This window comes from Oryzias latipes, chromosome 8 (genome assembly GCF_002234675.1).
Source record: "Oryzias latipes chromosome 8, ASM223467v1".
Classification (NCBI taxonomy): domain Eukaryota; kingdom Metazoa; phylum Chordata; class Actinopteri; order Beloniformes; family Adrianichthyidae; genus Oryzias; species Oryzias latipes.
This window is the reverse complement of record NC_019866.2, coordinates 24,854,006-24,873,674: the sequence shown is the minus strand read 5'-3', so window position 1 is coordinate 24,873,674 and position 19,669 is coordinate 24,854,006. Positions and strand designations below refer to the sequence as shown.

Here is a 19,669-nt window from a genome sequence, read left to right as displayed (position 1 = left end):
GACGATGAGCCGAGCGAACATGCTATTTCCTTCCCTGACATTAGATGGCGCTTAATGTAAACAGAAATACTCCTGCACACAAGGTGGCGCTGCGCAACTTTACGATTCTTAAAGTCGCTTTTCACTCAGAAGAAGATAGCAAGTATTTACGCGCTTGTCAGAATCATACAAAGAAAACATGAATATTTCAAGCATCAGTAGCTCCAACTGGTGCTTGGTTCGGGGATATTTAAGAATGTCCGTCATTACTTCTTCGCGGCAGTGTAGACGCTACTTGGCGTCTAACTTCTTCGCTGGTATGTGTGCTCAGCAAGGCAGTTTTGTGTTTGAGCGCCCCCAAGTTGTGTTTTACTGTAACTTCAGAAGCTCCAGACACGTGTGCAAAAGCGCCATTCTCATCGGTCGAATAGATTTCTACGCGACGCGTCGAAAAAAAAAAACGAACCCGAGGCCTTTTTTTTTTTTGACGCTTTGGCGCTTGCCGTTTTTTCGCCTCGGTGTGCACACTCACATTGGTGCCCTTTGTTTAGTCACGAGGCGTTAAACGTCGGCGAAAATCGCCGGCGAAATTCGTCCCGGTGTGAACAGGCCTCAACAGTACTGCAAAATGTCTTAATTTTCTAATGCAACATAAAATATTGAACTTAAACCACTGTGTGCAGTAAGCAACAATAACTTGTCTTGAATAGGCAAATATTACATCTAATTCCTGTTAACTATGAATCGCTAAATATGAACAATAAACAGGTTACTTAGATAAATTTCACTATTGAACAAATCACTTAAACTTGAACAGGAAAAGAAAAAAAAATTATCTCAGTCCCTTCGATTAAACAGAAACGAAAAATATCCCGTTTCTTATTGCAGTCTCTTCACGACGGTTATACTTTCATATTAACTAATATTAATCGGAGTCCTTGATGCAACATTCATCTTTGGGAACCTGAAGTTCGGTGTTGTGCATTTGGCCGTCGCAGGGTGGCGCTGTTGTCCCTCTCGGCGCTGGCACCGTCTCGTCTACCCATGCGGAGCAGAAGAGTTCTCACTGTAGCACCCTCGAGGAATTAGCATGAGCACGAGGTGTTTAAAACAGGGTTTATTGGTCTTCACAACCCGTGAGAACTGGCAGCAAAATAAAAAACACAAATATGCATCAAAAATAATTCTACAGCTTACAAAATATGAATCTTAAATTATACAAATAAAAGCACACAAACCTCGTGGGCTGACATCCACGAGGGGCTAATTACTCATTTGGCTTCAGCTTTCCTTTAACTTTCTAAATAAGTACAATAAACAAATTATTACATTGATAATTCTGTTATACATCGATGTGATTTCTAACGATCTTACCGGAGATCTTCACGTGGCTCCAGCAATGCGCTGATAGCTGTGTGCGTAGTTAAATGAGTCCGTGTGGAACTTTAATTGAACTTTGTTCCACATGCTCTAACCACTAGATGGCGCAAATTAAAATATAATTTAGAACAACAGAATAAACACATAAATGTTTGGGACTGTTACAAATATTTTCATTTGCAATTTGGAAATTTAACTTTTAAAACAGAACCTTTTGTTTGCAGAATTTTAAAATTAATTTCAAAATTGTGACTTTTGTTTGACAAACATCACTTCCTAGAAACACAGAGATGGAAGGATGAGCAGCAGGTTATGATGATCGGAACAGAGCTGGGAATCTGTGGACGGCTTCTCCAAGTGTGATGGAAAGATGGAAGGAGAACTTTGAAAAATGGATGGATGAGGAACGAGTCAGAGAAGACCGAGGAGAAGAGGAAGCCGTTGGCAGGAGGAAGCAAAGATCAGTAAGGATGACGTGAGGAAGAAGAGGAGGAAGACTGGAAATCCAGGTGGTCCTGACAGCAAACCTGTGGAGGTGTGGAAGAGATTAGGAGAGGAGGTGGAAAAGTTTCTGATTGGACTGTTAAACAAGATGTGGAAGGTGGGTGGGAGGAGCATGAAGAACGGCAGAAAAATGTTCTGGTTTCATTTCCAAAAGGAAGGAGGAAGTGCAGAAAAACTACAGAGGAATGGAACTAATGAATCACAATGAATTGTGGGAAAGAGGAAGCTAGACTGGAGTCAGAAGAGAATATTTGTGAACAACAGGTTCATGCAGAGAGAGAGAACCACAGATGTAACATCCACTTTGAGGATGCTGATAGAAGAACAGAGAAGCCCAGAAGGAGCTGCTTCATGTCTCTGTAGATCTAGAGAAGGTCTGACAGAGAGGAGCTGCAGTCTGCGGTGGTGATGGACGGACGAGGTTAGACAGGAATCTGTGGATGTTTGCTGATGACACTGTGATCTGAAGTGAGAGCAGGTGGAGGAACATCTACAGAGGAGGAGGTTTTATCTGCAAAGGAGAGGATGAAGCTGCAGCAGGACAGAGAATCTGTGTGCAAATGAGAGGAACTGAAGAGGAACAATGAGGTTACAGAGAGAAGAGGTGGAGAACGCGGAGGAGTTAAAGTTTTTAGGGTTAACAGTCCAGAACAGCAGAGTGTAGGAAAGAGGTGGAGAGATGAGCAGGTGGAGGAAGGTTTCAGGCATGATGTGTGACTAAAGAGCGTCATCCAGAATGAAAGGAAAGGTGAAGAAAACTGTGGTGAGAGCAGCCATGATGCTGGCTCAGAGACTCTGATGCAGTCAGGAGGAAGAGCTGGAGGAGAGATGAAGATGTTGAGGTTCTCTGTGGGACCAGGATGGATCAGGATTTGATCCATCAGGGGAACAGATCATGGATATTCTGGATATAAATGCAGGGAAGCAGATGGAGACGTTTGAGAGGAGGAGCAGTGATGATGTTGAGGTTGGAGCTACCAGGACAGAGAGGAAGACCAAAGAGGAGGGTCATGGAGGTCGTTGATGTGAACAAGAAGAGGTGGATGATTCTCCTTGGCAAAGTGGAAAATAACATGTACTTGTTAAAAAGAGATGATTTAACAAACTGGATCCAAGACGGTGTAGAGCAGGGGTCCCCAAATCCAGGCCTGGAGATCCTGCTGGTTTTCCAGAAATCCTGCCTTATTTGCTGCTGATTACCGGATGTTAGGTTAGACTTTTCCTGGGCCTGCTTTTAGTGGAGGGGTGTGGCTTTCTAACAAGCTCACTCCTGATTAGAGAAAGTGGTTGCAGATTCAGACCGACTTGGACCATTCACAGCTTACTGAGGACGTCTGGTTACAACATGGCGGCGTCCATATCGCAACAAATGGCGACTAAATGGACTTTATTTGGTTGGAACCGGAGATAACCATTTTCTATGAATGACGTCCCGCTCATTCAGTCCAGTTCTCTGATAGGGTTAATGAAACGCGGGGGGGGGGCAGAAAAGTCCTTTTCACTTTGAGGTGAGAGCATTAACCACTTCACCATGCATTAACTATTTTTTTAACCAGTATAAAATACTTTTGAAGCAAAATCATTTCAGTTTTATAAAGGTAATTTATTGTTTTTTATGTACTTTAAAATATTCTACTAATCTGTCTGATGATGGATGTGTGGAGCCTGCCGTCTTCCTTAACCCTTGTGCTATCTTAGATGACCCCCCCCTTCCATTGACATGTTCTCCCCACCATGACAAAGGTGGATAAAGGTGGAAAGATTTCATGTAATCCATGGACACCAGTGAAGATCCCAATTCATTGAAGGAAAAAGGTTCAGAGCTCTGTCTAGTGGGTCTAGATGACCCAACTCCCAATGTTAAAGTGTCTAGGATAGAACAAGGGTTACCCTGGTTCTATGTTCATAGATTTTGAGCATCCTCTGACTGTTTATAGTTGTCCTTGAAACACATTTAGGTGTAATCAACCAACTGTTGACCCAGACGACTCCGATTTGGAGACAAATAAGAAAAAGACCAGGTATGTTTTGCCTGTGGGCCAAATGCAGCCCGTGTTCTTCAAATTTTTGTTTGTAAAACAAAAAATATGCTTCCCCGGCTTTTTAAAAAAACTATATTGTTGATGGCTAAATTGTGTTTTAAGCCGTTGTAAACCTGTTGCAACACTGTCGCACAATCCTACTGTGAGGCCGTCTAGTTCATTTTTAAAGTGTAAACTGTAAATAAAAGAGTAAAAAAATAGCCAGTCTCTTTGTTCTCACTCTCTCCTGCTAGCTTACAGCCCCTCACACCCCAGCCTAACATCAGCGGTGATACAATAACGGCAGCAACATCAGATCCATCCGTCCGTCCAGTGTAGATCCAGATTATAACTCAGACCAAGAAAACAGAGATGTTCATGGATGTATTTGTCTGCAGGTGGATGATCAGAAAGGGGCGGCGCCGGGAGCATGAGACCCGCTGGCTGTACTTTGTACGTAACAACGTCAAACTCTCCAAGTTGATGTCAAAGGTTTGACTGTGTTCTATGGCTAAACAGGACATTTGAAGGGATGAGCTGCTCGTAGCTGCAGAAACATGGATTCAGTGCTGGTGGATCTGCAGTCCAACTTACAGGAGTGGTAAGTTTAAATCTGGCATCAACAGATTCACTGTTGCCCCACTCCTATTACCCCACCCTGTGGCTCTTGAGTAATGCCCATCGACTGTATATGAGAACTGGACCTACTGAGTGTGACGTCAGCCGTAGAAAATAGATTTTTTTTCTGATTCCAAGAAAAAGAAGTGAGTTTTTTCACTATACAGGCGTCGACATGTTGGAACCATTGTCTGTAAATGAGAACTGGACAAAGGGAACCCTCCCCCCTCATGTTCCAAACAGGAAGTTCCCACTAACTCCTAGGTTTTGAAACCAATTTGAAACCAGTTCATGCATTTATTTTTAGGGGGGGGGGGGTGTCAATGGGAAGTTGTTTCCCTCTGTAACCAGCCTCTAGTGGCCATTGGAGGAACTGCAACATTCGATACTTCCTAGTTTGTATCAAGTTTACAGAAAGAGGTTCAAATGTTTTGTCACTTGATGGCATGAGGCATAAATGTGCTGTGGTTCTAAGGTGACGACCTCTTCACCACAGCCCAGTCCAGCAGGTCACCAGCCCGACCAACACGGCCAGACCTTCCCGGCTCGTGCCGGGTTTGGCTGCTCGGATTTCAAAGCGGACAAACACGGCGAACCGTTGGGTTCATTTACCTTCCTGCATTTACAAAGGGATGTTTTGTTCCACATCCACAATGCAAATAGAAGTTTGATGACGTCACAGAGCTTTTAGTGACACTTTTGTTTAAAGATCTCTGTGCAGTTTGTGGGGTGGGGTGTCTCGCCAGAATGCGATGAATGTAAATCCTGTTTTTTTTTAAATGGTGGGTGTTCAGCCCTCTGAGCCACATGCACCACCATGAAGACATAGAGAAGTGTCGGTATGCTGATCCACCAGCCTCTCCTGCTTTAAACCGCTGTTTGCAGCAGAGGAAATCTTCATGGGTGGAATTCTGTTGATTTTTTTTGGTTGGTCTTTCCATGTTCTCCCTCTCTCTGCCTTTTCTTTCATCTGCCCTCCTGTTGGGTCAAAGGTCGCACCTTTTTCTCGTTGTCAGTAACCCTAAATACAAAAATCAGTAAAGTTTTCTTGAAACAAGTTAAGGAGGATTCATAAAAAAGGGCCTAGATAACACTGGCAGCTAAAAGGGACCTTGCCCCTCTTTGTGAGACATATATATAAAAAAAATACAATTATGACCATGAAAAGGTTTTAAAGTGAGCCAGTAATTTCTGTTTTAAGGTTGGAAAACTGCATCCAGAAGAAGACGGAACTTTAATGCATCCCATGACAAGAAAAGGGCTTTATTACCATAAGATAACAGATAACAAATGGCACTAAAACACAATGAATAACACAATGAAGTGTCAGAGGTATTTACATGTAAATGTACTTCTTCCTGTCCTGCGACAGACTGGGGGCATGTCCGGGGTGAACCCCGCCTCCACCCCGGGTTAGACTCCAGCCGCCCCGTGACCCCAAAGGATAAACCGGGTTGGAAGTCAAATTGTTTTCTTTTTCTAAAAACGGTCCATTTACATAAAAACCATGTCACTGACACTCCACAGTCTGCTCTCCCAGGCCGTCATATTGTTCATTCTACATTCCAAATGTGGTGGTCCTGCAGAGAATGAACCAGAATGGGGTGTGACCCCAATGACCCGTCAGATACTAGAGAGGGAGAATGGAACGGCGGTTACATTTCAGCAAAAGTCGACTTGTAAAGGTGACTGTAAAGCAGGGAGGGGCTGGGGGATGAATTCCTGCTTGTTTTCCAACAAACCCTGAGCTGGCATGCTTGATTACCTGGACACACCTGGACCAGGTAATCAGCTGGGTGTGTGTCGGCCCCACACCCCCCCAGCTGATTATCTGGGGCAATGAAATCCAGAAAACATGCAGACACAGAGGCCCCCCAGGCCTGGAGTTGCCCAGGCTGTCAGAGAGGTAGTGCTGGATGGATGTGAAGGTGCTGTCCATGTCTCACTTTCTCATGACGGTAAAGTCTCTTCCTGCTTTCAGAGCTGGATTTCCAAGGTCATAAAGAAGCGAGCCGGGAGCATGTGACCCGCTGGCTGTACTTTGTACGTAACAACGTCAAACTTTTTCCAACGTTTCCAACTGATTCATGATGTGATAAATGCCGTTTTAAGCTTATTTTTTTTATCTATGCCCTCCAACTTCAGAAAAATGCTACAAGAACATGTTAAAAACACAGAAAACCGCATTTTATTGGAGTGGGTCCACTCAAATAGTTTACCAGCATTCATTGTTATTAAAATAGTTCAAAGAACATCAGACCGAATGGTTGGGCCTCAAACATTATCATCACCAAAATCTGATCCTTGAGGAAACAGTTTAAAGCCCCCGGCTCAGACCAAACCAGGGCAGTTCACTGGAAGACATTCCTGTCTATGACTCTCCAAGTTAATGTCAAAGGTTTGACTGTGGCGCAAGTCAAAACTCCAGGTTCATTATGAAATGTATAAGGGGGAGTTGTACGCTTACAACCAGATCTTATGCAGAACAAGGGAAAGGTACTTCTCTGAAATCATTGGAAGTTGCAGCAGCAACTCTCGTGTCCTGTTCACAACAGTAAACAGTTTAACCAACCCTCCAACCCAGCTACCAATAGAATTGGTTTGCACACCCAAATGTAATGAGTTTGCTGTATTTTTTAATGACAAGGTTCAGGGCATTAAAAAAGCCATCAACTCCACAACACTTATAACTATCGAACGGCCACCTACTCACTCTAAGCTGACTCACTTTGTACCTGTCACTGACCAAACTGTCCAAGAGACCATCACCCGTCTGAGCTCGTCTACATGCTGCCTTGATGTGTTACCCACTAGATTTCTAAAGTCTGTCCTGAACAGTGTGTTGCCATCAATTACTCAAATAGTTAACATGTCTCTTCAATCTGGAATATTTCCAAAAGCCTTAAAAACTGCAGTCATTAAACCTCTCCTGAAGAAAAGCGGTCTTGATCCCACTGTACTGAATAATTACAGACCTATCTCTAATTTGCCATTTTTAGGAAAAGTCCTTGAAAAAGTTGTCTACCAACAGCTCACTGACTTTCTCTTATTAAACAATTCATTTGATGTTTTCCAGTCAGGTTTTAGACCCCATCATAGCACAGAAACTGCTCTTATCAAGGTAACCAACGACATCCGCCTGAACACTGATGATGGCAAAGTCTCTGTCTTAATCCTGCTAGACCTGAGCGCTGCCTTTGATACTGTTGATCATGGGATCCTTTTGCACAGACTCCAAGACTGGGTTGGCATCTCTGGATCTGCCCTAAGTTGGATCAAGTCTTATCTGGAAGACAGGAAATACTTTGTTGAAATTGGGAGTTGTGTCTCAGACTACATGGCCTTGACTTGTGGTGTGCCCCAGGGATCGATCCTGGGACCCCTTCTGTTCAACCTCTACATGCTGCCACTAGGGCAGTTAATACGCAGTAATAACATATCTTATCACAACTATGCAGATGATACTCAGATCTATGTGTCACTGACAACAGGTGAATATGGGCCGGTGGATTCACTCAGCCACTGCCTCCAACAGATCAGTGCGTGGATGCAGAACAACTTTCTCCAGCTAAACTCAGACAAGACCGAAGTTATTGTTTTTGGCCCACAGAAACAAAGAGAAATTGTCAGCAGCTACCTTCATTCTCTGTCTCTTAAACCCTCAAATCAAGTCAGAAATCTAGGGGTAATCATGGACTCTGACCTAAACTTTAACAGCCATATCAAGTCAGTAACATCAGCGGCATTTTACCACCTGAAAAACATTGCCAAAATCAAAAACATAGTGTCAAAGCCAGACCTGGAGATACTTATTCATGGATTTGTCTCCAGTAGGTTAGACTACTGTAACGGCCTGCTCACCGGCCTCTCCAAACGAGCTGTAAAACAGCTTCAGTACATCCAGAATGCTGCTGCTCGAGTCCTGACCAGAACCAGGAAGTATGATCACATTAGTCCTGTGCTCAGGTCTCTGCACTGGCTCCCTGTACCTGAAAGAATAGACTTCAAAGCAGCTCTGCTTGTGTACAAGTCTCTCCATGGCCGAGCACCAAAGTACATCTCTGACATGTTAGTGCCATATGAACCATCTCGTACTCTGAGGACCTCAGGGGCCGGCCTCCTGTTGATTCCCAGAGTCAGAACTAAACAAGGGGAATCAGCGTTTCAATATTCTGCAGCTAAAATCTGGAACAGCCTCCCTGAAGTCGTAAGACAGGCCTCTTCTGTGTTCATGTTCAAATCTAGACTTAAAACATTTCTGTTTAGCCGTGTATATGACTGAAAGGTCCTATCTGCACTTTTCTTTTTCCTTTCCTTCCTTTATTTTTAAATCAATTTTCAATATTTTTTTTTCTTTTCTTTTAAAGTAAATTTTACGTTGATTATTTCTATGATGTATTGTGATTTTAATGCATTTTTCTGTTTTGTGAAGCACCTTGAATTACTTTGTGTACGAATTGTGCTACACAAATAAACTTGCCTTGCCTGTGTTCTCTCGCTAAACAGGACATTTGAAGGGATGAGCTGCTCGTAGCTGCAGAAACATGGATTCAGTGCTGGTGGATCTGCAGTCCAACATGCAGGAGTGGTAAGTTTAAATCTGGCATCAACAGATTCACTGTTGCCCCACTCCTATTACCCCACCCTGTGGCTCTTGAGTAATGCCCATCGACTGTATATGAGAACTGGACCTACTGAGTGTGACGTCAGCCGTAGAAAATAGATTTTTTCTGGTTCCAAGAAAAGGAAGTCAGTTTTTTCACTATACAGGCGTCGACATGTTGGAACCATTGTCTGTAAATGAAAACTGGACAAAGGGAACCCTCCCCCCTCATGTTCCAAACAGGAAGTACCCACTGACTCCCATAGACTTTTATAGAGAAATCAACAGCTGTTACTCAGTCTTTCCATTGGTCTGAAGAACCGTTCTGGATCTTCTTGCTAATCATAATTTTTTTCATACTCTAGTGCAAATTGTTCAGGATCTAATCTGACCAATCGCATAACTCAATAGAAGCATGTGGTGCCCACTGCCTCCCCCCCGTGAATGTTTGATTGACAGATTCTCCTGAGCCCGCTTTCAGTGGAAGGGGTGTGGACTGCCTATGTGTTCACTCCTGATTGGAAACAGTAGTTGCCATAGAAACGTTGACTCAGACCACTGGGACCAACATGGAGACGTCAGAAAAACGGGGGACTGACATGGCTTCATTTCCTCACACGTGATCCGTCCAGTTCTCTCTAATGCAGTCCATGGATGGAACCAGCATTTGTCTTAGGCAGAGACTTGTTTGAATCTGTCTGAATTATGGTTTCTATGGCAACCACACTTGCCAATCAGGAGTGAGCTTGCTGGAAGGCCACACCCCCACAATTTGTAAGCGCACTTCAAGAAATCCGTTCAGACATTTTGAACATACAGCATGAGACCACATACCTTTTTTAAAGGCTTCTGATTGGCCAGTTCATACCTTGAACTACAGAAAAAAGAGGATTATCAAAAAAAAATTTTTTTATTTTTTTTTAATGTATTAGATCCAGAATGGTTCTTCCGACCAAAACAGATGTTTATTTCTCTATAGATGACTGTGGGTTTTTGGCTTCTCTGAACCACTTCCTGTTTGGGACGCGATGGAGGGGAGGCGCCGCTCAGTCCAGTTCTCATATACAGTCAATTGTAAGGGCCCTGACTTTAAGGTGTTCAGGGGCCACAGGTGTAGCTGGTTAGAGCATCTTGAGAAGGGGTCTTCCCGCCGTCTGCGGGGCTCCTCTTCTCCTTAAGGTGGAGACAAAGAGCGGAGCACTAACGAACACCTCCTCTGGACAGCTCCCTCCCACCTGCCCTCAGCGGCACACGCCCATGCACTCCTCAGAATGGGTCCCCGTGGGTGGGACGGAAAGACGTCCCGTGTGGCTCCGCCCACGCCACGGCCACACTCGAGTATCGGCTGGAGGTGCTGAGGACACACTTAGAATCCGCAATGAAGGAGTCGGACAGAGACCGGGAGGGGGTCGACGGGAGGGCTGGCAGCGCCGGGGACCAGGTACGTGCGCCGCGCACGCGCGTGACTGTGCAGTGACAGGCTGCCAAACAGCTGGCTGACTTCCTGTCTGTCTGTATATTCCTGTCTTCCTTTCTGCTGCTCTGATACCTGAACAGAGGAACGCATGACGTGACTGTCAGAGGTGTGACATGCGCACAGGTGAACATGTCACCTGTACAGCAGTCTCTGTCATTAATTCCCCTTAATAATTAGCCTGAGGAGCTTCCTGTCTGTCATCCAACTTCTTTGAGTGGCAGCACTAAGGCGTGTTTGCTCCAACTGTCTGCCCTCGGGGCTCCTCCCCCATTTTTTAATGGTGTTTATGAGTTTGTTGCAAGTTTCATTAATCCTTGGTGCAGGGTCTTCACGTGTGCTGTCAGACAGGAACCGGTGCACCTGAAGGCCCCTGAGCTCCTCCCCAGTCTTGTCTGCTTACAGCTGATGGCAAAGCTAAACAGTCCAACATGAGGGGCTTATCAGAGGAAAATGTTGGTCTGCTTCAGGCCAGATCCAGATCTACCAGTTTGAAGCTAAGCGCAGTGGGTGGCTGTCAGACAGACTGATCAAAATAACAAAGGTGCCACTTATCTCTGCTTTTTGGAGGGGGGGGGGGTGCATCGTCACACCTGTCTGCTCTGTCTCCGTGGTGATGAAATTTTGGCAAGAACTCCAGTTCCAAGAAAAAGAGATCGCTTCATTTACAGGAACCAGAGTCTTTTGTTGATTCCAGCTATTCTTTTGTCTGCACCTCCAAGTTTTTGTTTCCATCCCAACTGAATATTTGTTCAGCCTGACCATCAGAGGATGGGCGAGCCATTATGTGAAAGCACACTGACAACAACACACCTCCAGCCTCATTGGCTGAGAGCTCACTGCCAACTGGAAACAGGTGGAGGCTCCACGGTTGATCAACCCTCCAAAGAAGTTGCTCAACGCTCACGTCTGATGTCACACTTCCACAATGATCACGTTCAATCAGAGAGACGTTCAGAAAGCGGATCTAAGCTGCGTGCTTCACCAGCTGGTTAAGCTTCACCGCCAACACGGAATTTTAAGACAGTAAAAAGACTCGTTTGAAGAAAAATCGTTTCATTTTCTGTCTGGCAAGAAAAATAATCTTATCTCAGTTTTTCACAACGAAACGATCTGAACTAAACACGTCTAGTTTTTTTTCTTGAAAATAAGAATTCTTGGTAAAACTGTTTTCTTTCCACATTGGCACATTTTTTTTCCTATTTAAAGGAAAGTTTGAAATGGTAAGAATTTTTATGTATTTCTTGGGGGTCTGTTTTTACAGTGTTGATAAAAACTATTTTAATCTTTATAAACGTATCTGAACTGCTAATAAAATCTTGCTTAGGTGGTCACGGTGGGAGGGGCCAGTTCTGAAATGAAGGAGAAGAATTTTCCTTCCACGTGGCCCAAGTCTTGGTCTTCCTGTGCCTGTCCCCAGCCCGGGTAAAATACAGGGTTGTGTCAGGAAGAGCATCTGATGACATAACTGTGCGACAGCTGTGGCGATCTCTGATGGGATTTACCAAAAGATGAACAGCAACAACATATTATTTTGGCTGACATTCGAGTCCGTCTGCTAATCTTTGTTCCTCAGAGATTCAGATATTTCAGAAAGAATATGATATGAAATGAAGCTCCTCCATGAGACAAACCCCATTAAAAATGAGTGTGAAGCTGTTCATTACTGGATGGCGTTCTGGAAACTAAAGTTACCACATCAGCCTTTGAACACCTTCAGCCTTATTTTAGACATTCATTAAAAAAATGCAAGAGTGTAACTTTCTGTTAACCCTAATCCAAATCCTAATCTGAGCTCCTGTGAAAGTTTAAGCACAAATTCCCTGTAGCCACTGAAAACTTAAAGTATAAGTTTTGCCAGCTTCATGCAACAAAAGCCGTGTGGTTTGGTTTGAAGAGTCGTGACTGAAATGGCTGATCTTTACCTGCAGTCTGTGGATTTTTAACCTTTTAACCAATTTATTAAACCAAACCCCACCACTGTCATCGTTAAAAAAACAAAACCTCAAAACAGGTTTTGAAACTAGTTTGAAACAAGTTAAGGAGGATTCATAAAAAAGGGCCTAGATAACACTGGCAGCTAAAAGGGACCTTGCCCCTCTTTGTGAGACATATATATAAAAAAAATACAATTATGACCATGAAAAGGTTTTAAAGTGAGCCAGTAATTTCTGTTTTAAGGTTGGAAAACTGCATCCAGAAGAAGACGGAACTTTAATGCATCCCATGACAAGAAAAGGGCTTTATTACCATAAGATAACAGATAACAAATGGCACTAAAACACAATGAATAACACAATGAAGTGTCAGAGGTATTTACATGTAAATGTACTTCTTCCTGTCCTGCGACAGACTGGGGGCATGTCCGGGGTGAACCCTGCCTCCACCCCGGGTTAGACTCCAGCCGCCCCGTGACCCCAAAGGATAAACCGGGTTGGAAGTCAAATTGTTTTCTTTTTCTAAAAAGGGTCCATTTACATAAAAAGCATGTCACTGACACTCCACAGTCTGCTCTCCCAGGCCGTCATATTGTTCATTCTTCATTCCAAATGTGGTGGTCCTGCAGAGAATGAACCAGAATGGGGTGTGACCCCAATGACCCGTCAGATACTAGAGAGGGAGAATGGAACGGCGGTTACATTTCAGCAAAAGTCGACTTGTAAAGGTGACTGTAAAGCAGGGAGGGGCTGGGGGATGAATTCCTGCTTGTTTTCCAACAAACCCTGAGCTGGCATGCTTGATTACCTGGACACACCTGGACCAGGTAATCAGCTGGGTGTGTGTCGGCCCCACAACCCCCCAGCTGATTATCTGGGGCAATGAAATCCAGAAAACATGCAGACACAGAGGCCCCCCAGGCCTGGAGTTGCCCAGGCTGTCAGAGAGGTAGTGCTGGATGGATGTGAAGGTGCTGTCCATGTCTCACTTTCTCATGACGGTAAAGTCTCTTCCTGCTTTCAGAGCTGGATTTCCAAGGTCATAAAGAAGCGAGTGTGCACCACGTTCATCGCAGACGCTTCCAGGTGAGTGGCAGGTGACCCTTTGCTCTGAAGAGACGGCGTGGGCTTCAGGGAAACAGCTTGTGCCTTTGTTTGTGTTCCAGCAATGGAAGGGTGTGTCAGTGTGGCAGCACCCTGGAAGGTCACGACCCCGTGGCGGCGGCGAATGTCAGTGGAGCAGCGGCTGCACTGCAGTGGGACAGCCTGCAGCATTCATCGGAGCAGCCCACAGATGCGTTCGGGGAGGTGGAGTTCGCTGGAGCCGGATGCAGGCACAGCCTGGTGAGTCTCTGCTCCTCACACAGACACTCAGAAATGTCAGAGCGGGGGGGAGATTCTGCCCTCAGGGCTCCGTCTGACCTCAGGACAGCACGCCGTGACTCAGCAGGGCGTTACCACACCTGACGTTGTTTTCATTCACCTGCTCACAAATGTTTCATGATCCACTCTGTTATTAATGAACGGCTTTTTGAATGAACATCCCTGTAGGTCAGGAGTCATTCACCTTTATCACTGAAAACGTCATTTGGGGCAGTTTTTCAATGACAAAAACACACTTTTGCATTTAGAAAAATACATTTTTTTCCACTTTTTTGTGGCCATTAATCCATTCGTTTGCCAAATATAGCTTTTAAATCTGTTCTACTGTTGAATTATAACAGTATTTTCTCTATATAAAAATTTTAACTTTTTACTTTTGACAGCAGCACATACAGGTTCCTTTCAAAATAAAAGACACAATGCGTCATATCAGATCCTCCTGCTGCAGCAGATTCACTTGAATTTAAAATGCTAGAAAGTCAAACATGGAATTTTCCGTCATTGTGACGTTGTGTCATTCTTTTCTCTTTCTACCATTCAATGTAAATATCATAACACAGGTATGGAATCCACATTATTTGTTTCTAGCAATAAGAAATTATTCTAATAATGGACCCCTCTCACAGTAGATTAAGTTTTGTGCTCCGTTATGACATGCTAAACCATTAGACATAAATAGTAATAATATATTTAATTTATAAGTGCCTTTCTGGGCTGAATGAAATAAAGAAATCTTATTAACTGAAAACAGATCAACAAAAACTACAAACCCATTATTTATACATTTTGTCACCATTTGACTCCAAAGCCAAAGAGCCAGAATGGAGGGACTAAAGTGTGGCTCCACTGGTGTGTGAATGTGCATGAATGTCCCGGTGATGGTCAGAGGCGCGAACTGGCAGCCACGCCTCTGTCAGTCTGCCCCAGGGCAGCTGTGGCTACAACCGTAGTTTACCATCACCAAGAATGAATGAAGAGTGAATGAATAATGGACACAATGTAAGCGCTTTGAGCGTCTGGAAAAGCGCAGATAAATCCAATCCATTATTATTATTATTATTATTAAAAGAGTCTCATGTGGAGCCTCCCAGACCCGCTGGTCTGAGTCTTTAGTGATTTTTCTATTTTTTTCTTTGATTCATTTAATATCATTGATTGTATCCAAGAACTGGACTGAGTGAGTGAGTGTGATGTCACTCATAGAAGGCAAGGCAAGGCAAGTTTATTTGTAGAGCACAATTCGTACACAAAGTAATTCAAGGTGCTTCACAAAACATAGAAAAAGGGTCAACGTCCGGCTCCAACCAAATAGTCAATTCAGTCGCCATATTACAGCGATATGTCGGTCGCTGTGTTGGAACAAGATAAAAACATCAGAAAGCAATGATTGGTCATTCATTTTAATTCGTCATTTCTGTGTCAACCACTCTGGCCAATCAGGAGGGAACTTGTTGGAAGTCCACTCCCCCAACAAAGAGGGCTACACTAAATCTGTTAATCAAACACTTTGAATGTTGGATGTGAGACCACATGTTTTTAAAGGCAGCTGATTGGTCAGTTTATAACTTGAATAACTTGAGAGACAAGTCTACTATCATGAAAAAAAAGAAGAATTATCAAGAATGTATCAGATCCAGAATGGTGATTCGGACCAATAGAATTACTGAGGAACAGCTGTTTGTTTCTCTATTGAAGTCTATGGGATTTTGACTTCCTGTTTGGAACCCCAGTGGGGAGGGCCACTCAGTCCAGTACTCATATACAGTCAATTGTTTATTTATATATATATATATAAAATGCACATGAGATGCAGACAGAGGGAAGATGCAAAAAGAGAGAAAATACCTATTTGATCCAAAGCAGAAACCGTCTGTTACCTTTTTGTTGACCTGATGAAACCAAGTAAAATGTTTTTTAATCTTCACATTTCCAAATGCAGCTACCAGTCCAGATAAAACACGTTACAAAATGGAAAAACCGAGTGAACCTGCTGCTCTTTTTCTTGTCCAGTTTCTGCGGTTGTCTTGTGACACAGCGGCTCAGATCGTCTACGCCCTCTTGACCAACCACTGGGGCCTGCCTGCTCCCAACCTGGTGGTGTCGGTGGTGGGAGGTGAAGGCCACCAGACGATCAAGCCATGGGTGAGAGACATCCTCCGGAACGGACTGGTCAAGGCAGCAGTGACCACAGGTGAGAGCCTGCAGGAGCTTAGCTTACCCCCCGTCTGAACCTGAATTACTTTTAAGTCTGCCTCGAGGTCAGAAAGGAGATTGACCAAACGCATTTGCTGCACATGGTGGAACAGAAAATCCTGCATTTGGGATTCCTTGCAAGCATAGGGTTGCTGGTGCCACAGTCCTGGTACCCAGCCGGAGTCTCCAAACACTGCTGGGGCTGGAGTTTTACCTCTGGGAGCTGATCTGTTCAAATGACTCGATGGGTTTGCCTTCCGGGGGTTCACAGTGTTTGCTGCATGTGAAAGGGGCAGCCGGGGCTCAGAAGAGGTCAGAGCTGCTTAAAGCTGCTCCCACTGGATGACCTGCTTCAGTCGTGTTTCAATAAAATGAATGAAACTTTAAAGAGGGTTGCAGACTTCAGATGCAGGAAAAGTCTGACTTGGAGCACAAACACCTCTGAGCGGCTGAAAAAGGCCCAGCAGAGACTTCTTCAGGGTCCTGAGGAACAACAACATCTGCCAGAGACCCCTGCTGTCCTTCCACCGATGCCGCTTAGAGTCCCTCCTGACCGGCTGCATCGGCGTGTGGATCACCAGCAGCACAGCAGCTCTGAAGAAAGTCCTCCAGAGGGTCATAGACTCAACCCAGAAGATTATGAGCTGACCCCCCCTCCCCTCTCTACCTGAACTGCACAACCAATGTTTCAAGATGGGGCAAGACGTCTCCAAGACCCACTCTGTTTAAACTCTTACCTATAGAACTGCAGTTTGGTGTATCATGTCACAAAGACAATAAAGCCTATTCTATTCTATCCTATTCTATTCTTTAGTTTCACACAACAAATGACTTTCCGCGTCAGCCTCCATGAATGGGCGATTTAAATTAACGCCCACTGTAAAAAAACAAAAAACAAACTAGGTCTGCACATGAAAACGGTTCCTGTATTTTAAGCTGTAGCAGTGAGATGACAGGCGGAGCGATATGAACACGTGTGTGTGTTTGTGTGTGTGTGTGTGGTAGGAATGCCAGCACGTGTGTGTGAGCGTGGGAAAAGCGTGAAGCGGATCTGCGAGTTGTTGCATGTTTTTCTGACTGCACAGCTGGTTTCTCTAGTCATGGTTTTGGCGCCGCAGCGGCTGACATTTATGAAGTCATTAGTTCAGTTTGTTAAATTACAACAAAGCAAAGTCAGATTGTTCTGTTCTCACTAATGTTACCATGAAAAGTTTTAAATCAAACACTACAGCTGATCACCACCATTTACTGGAGGTGAAAAGAATGAATAATGATGTCCAACTGCAGAAAATGTATATGGCTATAATTATCAAACTAATGAAAAGTCAAAACATTTCATTCTACATGCAATAAAAGCCCCATGACAGAATGAACTTACATGAAGTTCCTCAGGTCCCGTCTCATAATGACACAAAAGAGGAATAAATCAAAATACACATTTTTCATGCTAACAGTTGTAAAGTTTGTATTGATGGTATTTAGTTCTGACGCATCCAATCATTTTGCTGTAGGCATGACAAACCGTAAATGCAGTACTTGTGGTTTGAAACAAACATAGGTGCCATATCATTTCAACTTTGGCCTATTTGATCTTGTGCAATATTGTTATGAAAGCACTTTTTTGACTTAATGCCAAAATATGTTTTAAGGTTATTTGACCTGCTGTTTGTGAATGAAATATCATTTCAGATCTATTGGAAATGTTTAATATTTCTTTGTGTTGGAGTTCACATTATAGTTGGTGATGGTTCGGTTGTTAAAGAGAACATTTAGAATTATTACTTCATGTCATGACGTTGCTGACCCCTGATTTACATAATAGTTGCGTAAAAACATCATGAAACTCTCATAAAAGGCGTAATTCTCAACCAAGCCAAAATTTTGAACGAAATTCATGTAAAGCCCTGTCAGCTGAAACCCTCTGTTAAGCTGATTTTTCTTAATAAATCATCAGAAAAATACCACTATATCATGTTAACACCATATACATCAGTGTGGGTTTTTGAATGTAGTGTAAAGTATGTGACAGCTGATCTGGTGTTGAACCAGTTTTGGCCAAAATTCTCTAAAAGACTCTTAAAATATCCTTTGCTGTGTTTCTTCTGTTTTCCGTTATCAAGAGGATCAGACTTAAAGTTTTGAATCACCTCCTGATCAGTGAAGCTGGGTTTTTTGACTGGAACCTCCTTTCTTTCCCTCTTACAGCACACGCCCAGCTTGTGACATAACAACCTGTATTGTCTCATTCAGGGTCTTGGATTTTGACCGGGGGTCTCCGAGAAGGCGTTTCCCGCTGTGTGGGTGAAGCTGTGAGAGACTTCGGCGCTGGGGCTTTGAATTCATCTAAGAATAAAGTGATCGCCGTAGGAGTGGCGCCATGGGGAATGGTCAACAACAGGCAGCAGCTTGTCAACCCAAAGGTACGGAGGGTTGGGAGGCGTCTGTTGACGCGTGACGTCCGTGATGTGACGGCTGTGTTGTGCGTTTGAAGGGGAGCTTTCCTGCCCGGTATTACGTTCAGCACAAGTCACTGGACTCCAACTATTTGGACAACAACTGTAAAGCCTTCCTCCTGGTGGATGATGGAAGCGTGGGCCGCCGGGGGGGGGTGGAGGCATTTCGGGCTGACTTGGAGGACTACATCTCCCATCAGCGCACAGGCATCTGGGGTGAGTCTGTTTTCTGTGGGTTTACCCAAAGATGGAGATTTTGTGCTGCACAGATGTAAATGCACAAAGTTATCCTTTCATATGTTTTATTATTTGAATTTCAAAAATATCCAATAATATCATCAACATAAAATTTCATCGCCATTGATAAGACCTTGAAACCAGGCGGGACTTAGTGTTAGCGTCTGCTTTCGTCTCACAGAACACACTTTGTTCTTTTGCATACAATGATGTTATGAAACACGCTTGTGTCATGAGTGAAGCTTCAGAGACGTGTGACGATGCAGCTCATCCTGAGCTGGCAGAGGCCGCTGGTGCACCAAAATGCACCGTTCCTATTCAGATTCAATATTGCATAGTTTGATTTCTTGCAGCTCTTTTGGTTTGTTGTTGTATTTAAATGGTAATTGGCGTATACTTATATAGAGATTTTCTACCTTCCTTGAAGGCCCAAAGTGCTTTACAGTCCCTTTCACTTATGCACGCACACATTCACACACTGAATGTGTGTGAACTGATTTAGAAACTGCTAACGTTTCATTTTTGTAACCTTTTACCCTGAACAGGAAGCGGTGGGATTGAAATCCCAGTTCTGTGCATGCTCATTGCAGGAGACGCCTGCATGCTGCAGGTGAGGCGGCACGTGCACACTCATGCTGCATATCACTTTGTGGAGTTCCCACCACTTTCCAGACTCTGTAGATGACTTTTAGATGTTCTTTCTAATGAACCGTCTTCCTTTGAGGCCCAACAAACGTCAGGTCTCAACACAGCATCCATAGAAGACCTGCAGCCAAAAGCACAAAGTCACTGGAAAACACAAAACATTTATTTAATCTGCATTTAGTATCATGGACATGATGTTTGCTTCATACTATTCAAACTGGACTGTGTGCTGCTTTGTTAGA

General features: G+C 43.9%; 1 protein-coding gene and 1 long non-coding RNA gene across 2 annotated transcripts in view; one reads left to right on the top strand and one right to left on the bottom strand.

Moving 5' to 3' along the window:
- Positions 1–576: 576 nt before the first annotated feature.
- Positions 577–1,439, bottom strand: LOC110014363. Its single transcript, XR_002289465.2, has 3 exons — positions 1,354–1,439; positions 1,218–1,279; positions 577–1,122 (listed from the first exon to the last, which is right to left on the bottom strand). It is a non-coding gene; the product is annotated as an uncharacterized LOC110014363 (long non-coding RNA).
- Positions 1,440–8,999: 7,560 nt separating this feature from the next.
- The window catches only part of LOC101156498 (transient receptor potential cation channel subfamily M member 4), a 36,634-nt gene continuing 25,964 nt past the window's right edge, over positions 9,000–19,669 (top strand). Inside the window, exons 1-8 of the mRNA XM_023957855.1 lie at positions 9,000–9,090; positions 10,330–10,546; positions 13,541–13,602; positions 13,683–13,860; positions 15,910–16,090; positions 18,343–18,512; positions 18,584–18,761; positions 19,328–19,392. Of these exons, the coding sequence (XP_023813623.1) occupies positions 9,047–9,090; positions 10,330–10,546; positions 13,541–13,602; positions 13,683–13,860; positions 15,910–16,090; positions 18,343–18,512; positions 18,584–18,761; positions 19,328–19,392 (1,095 nt within the window). The 5' untranslated portion in view covers positions 9,000–9,046. The remainder of the gene's footprint in view (positions 9,091–10,329; positions 10,547–13,540; positions 13,603–13,682; positions 13,861–15,909; positions 16,091–18,342; positions 18,513–18,583; positions 18,762–19,327; positions 19,393–19,669) is intronic.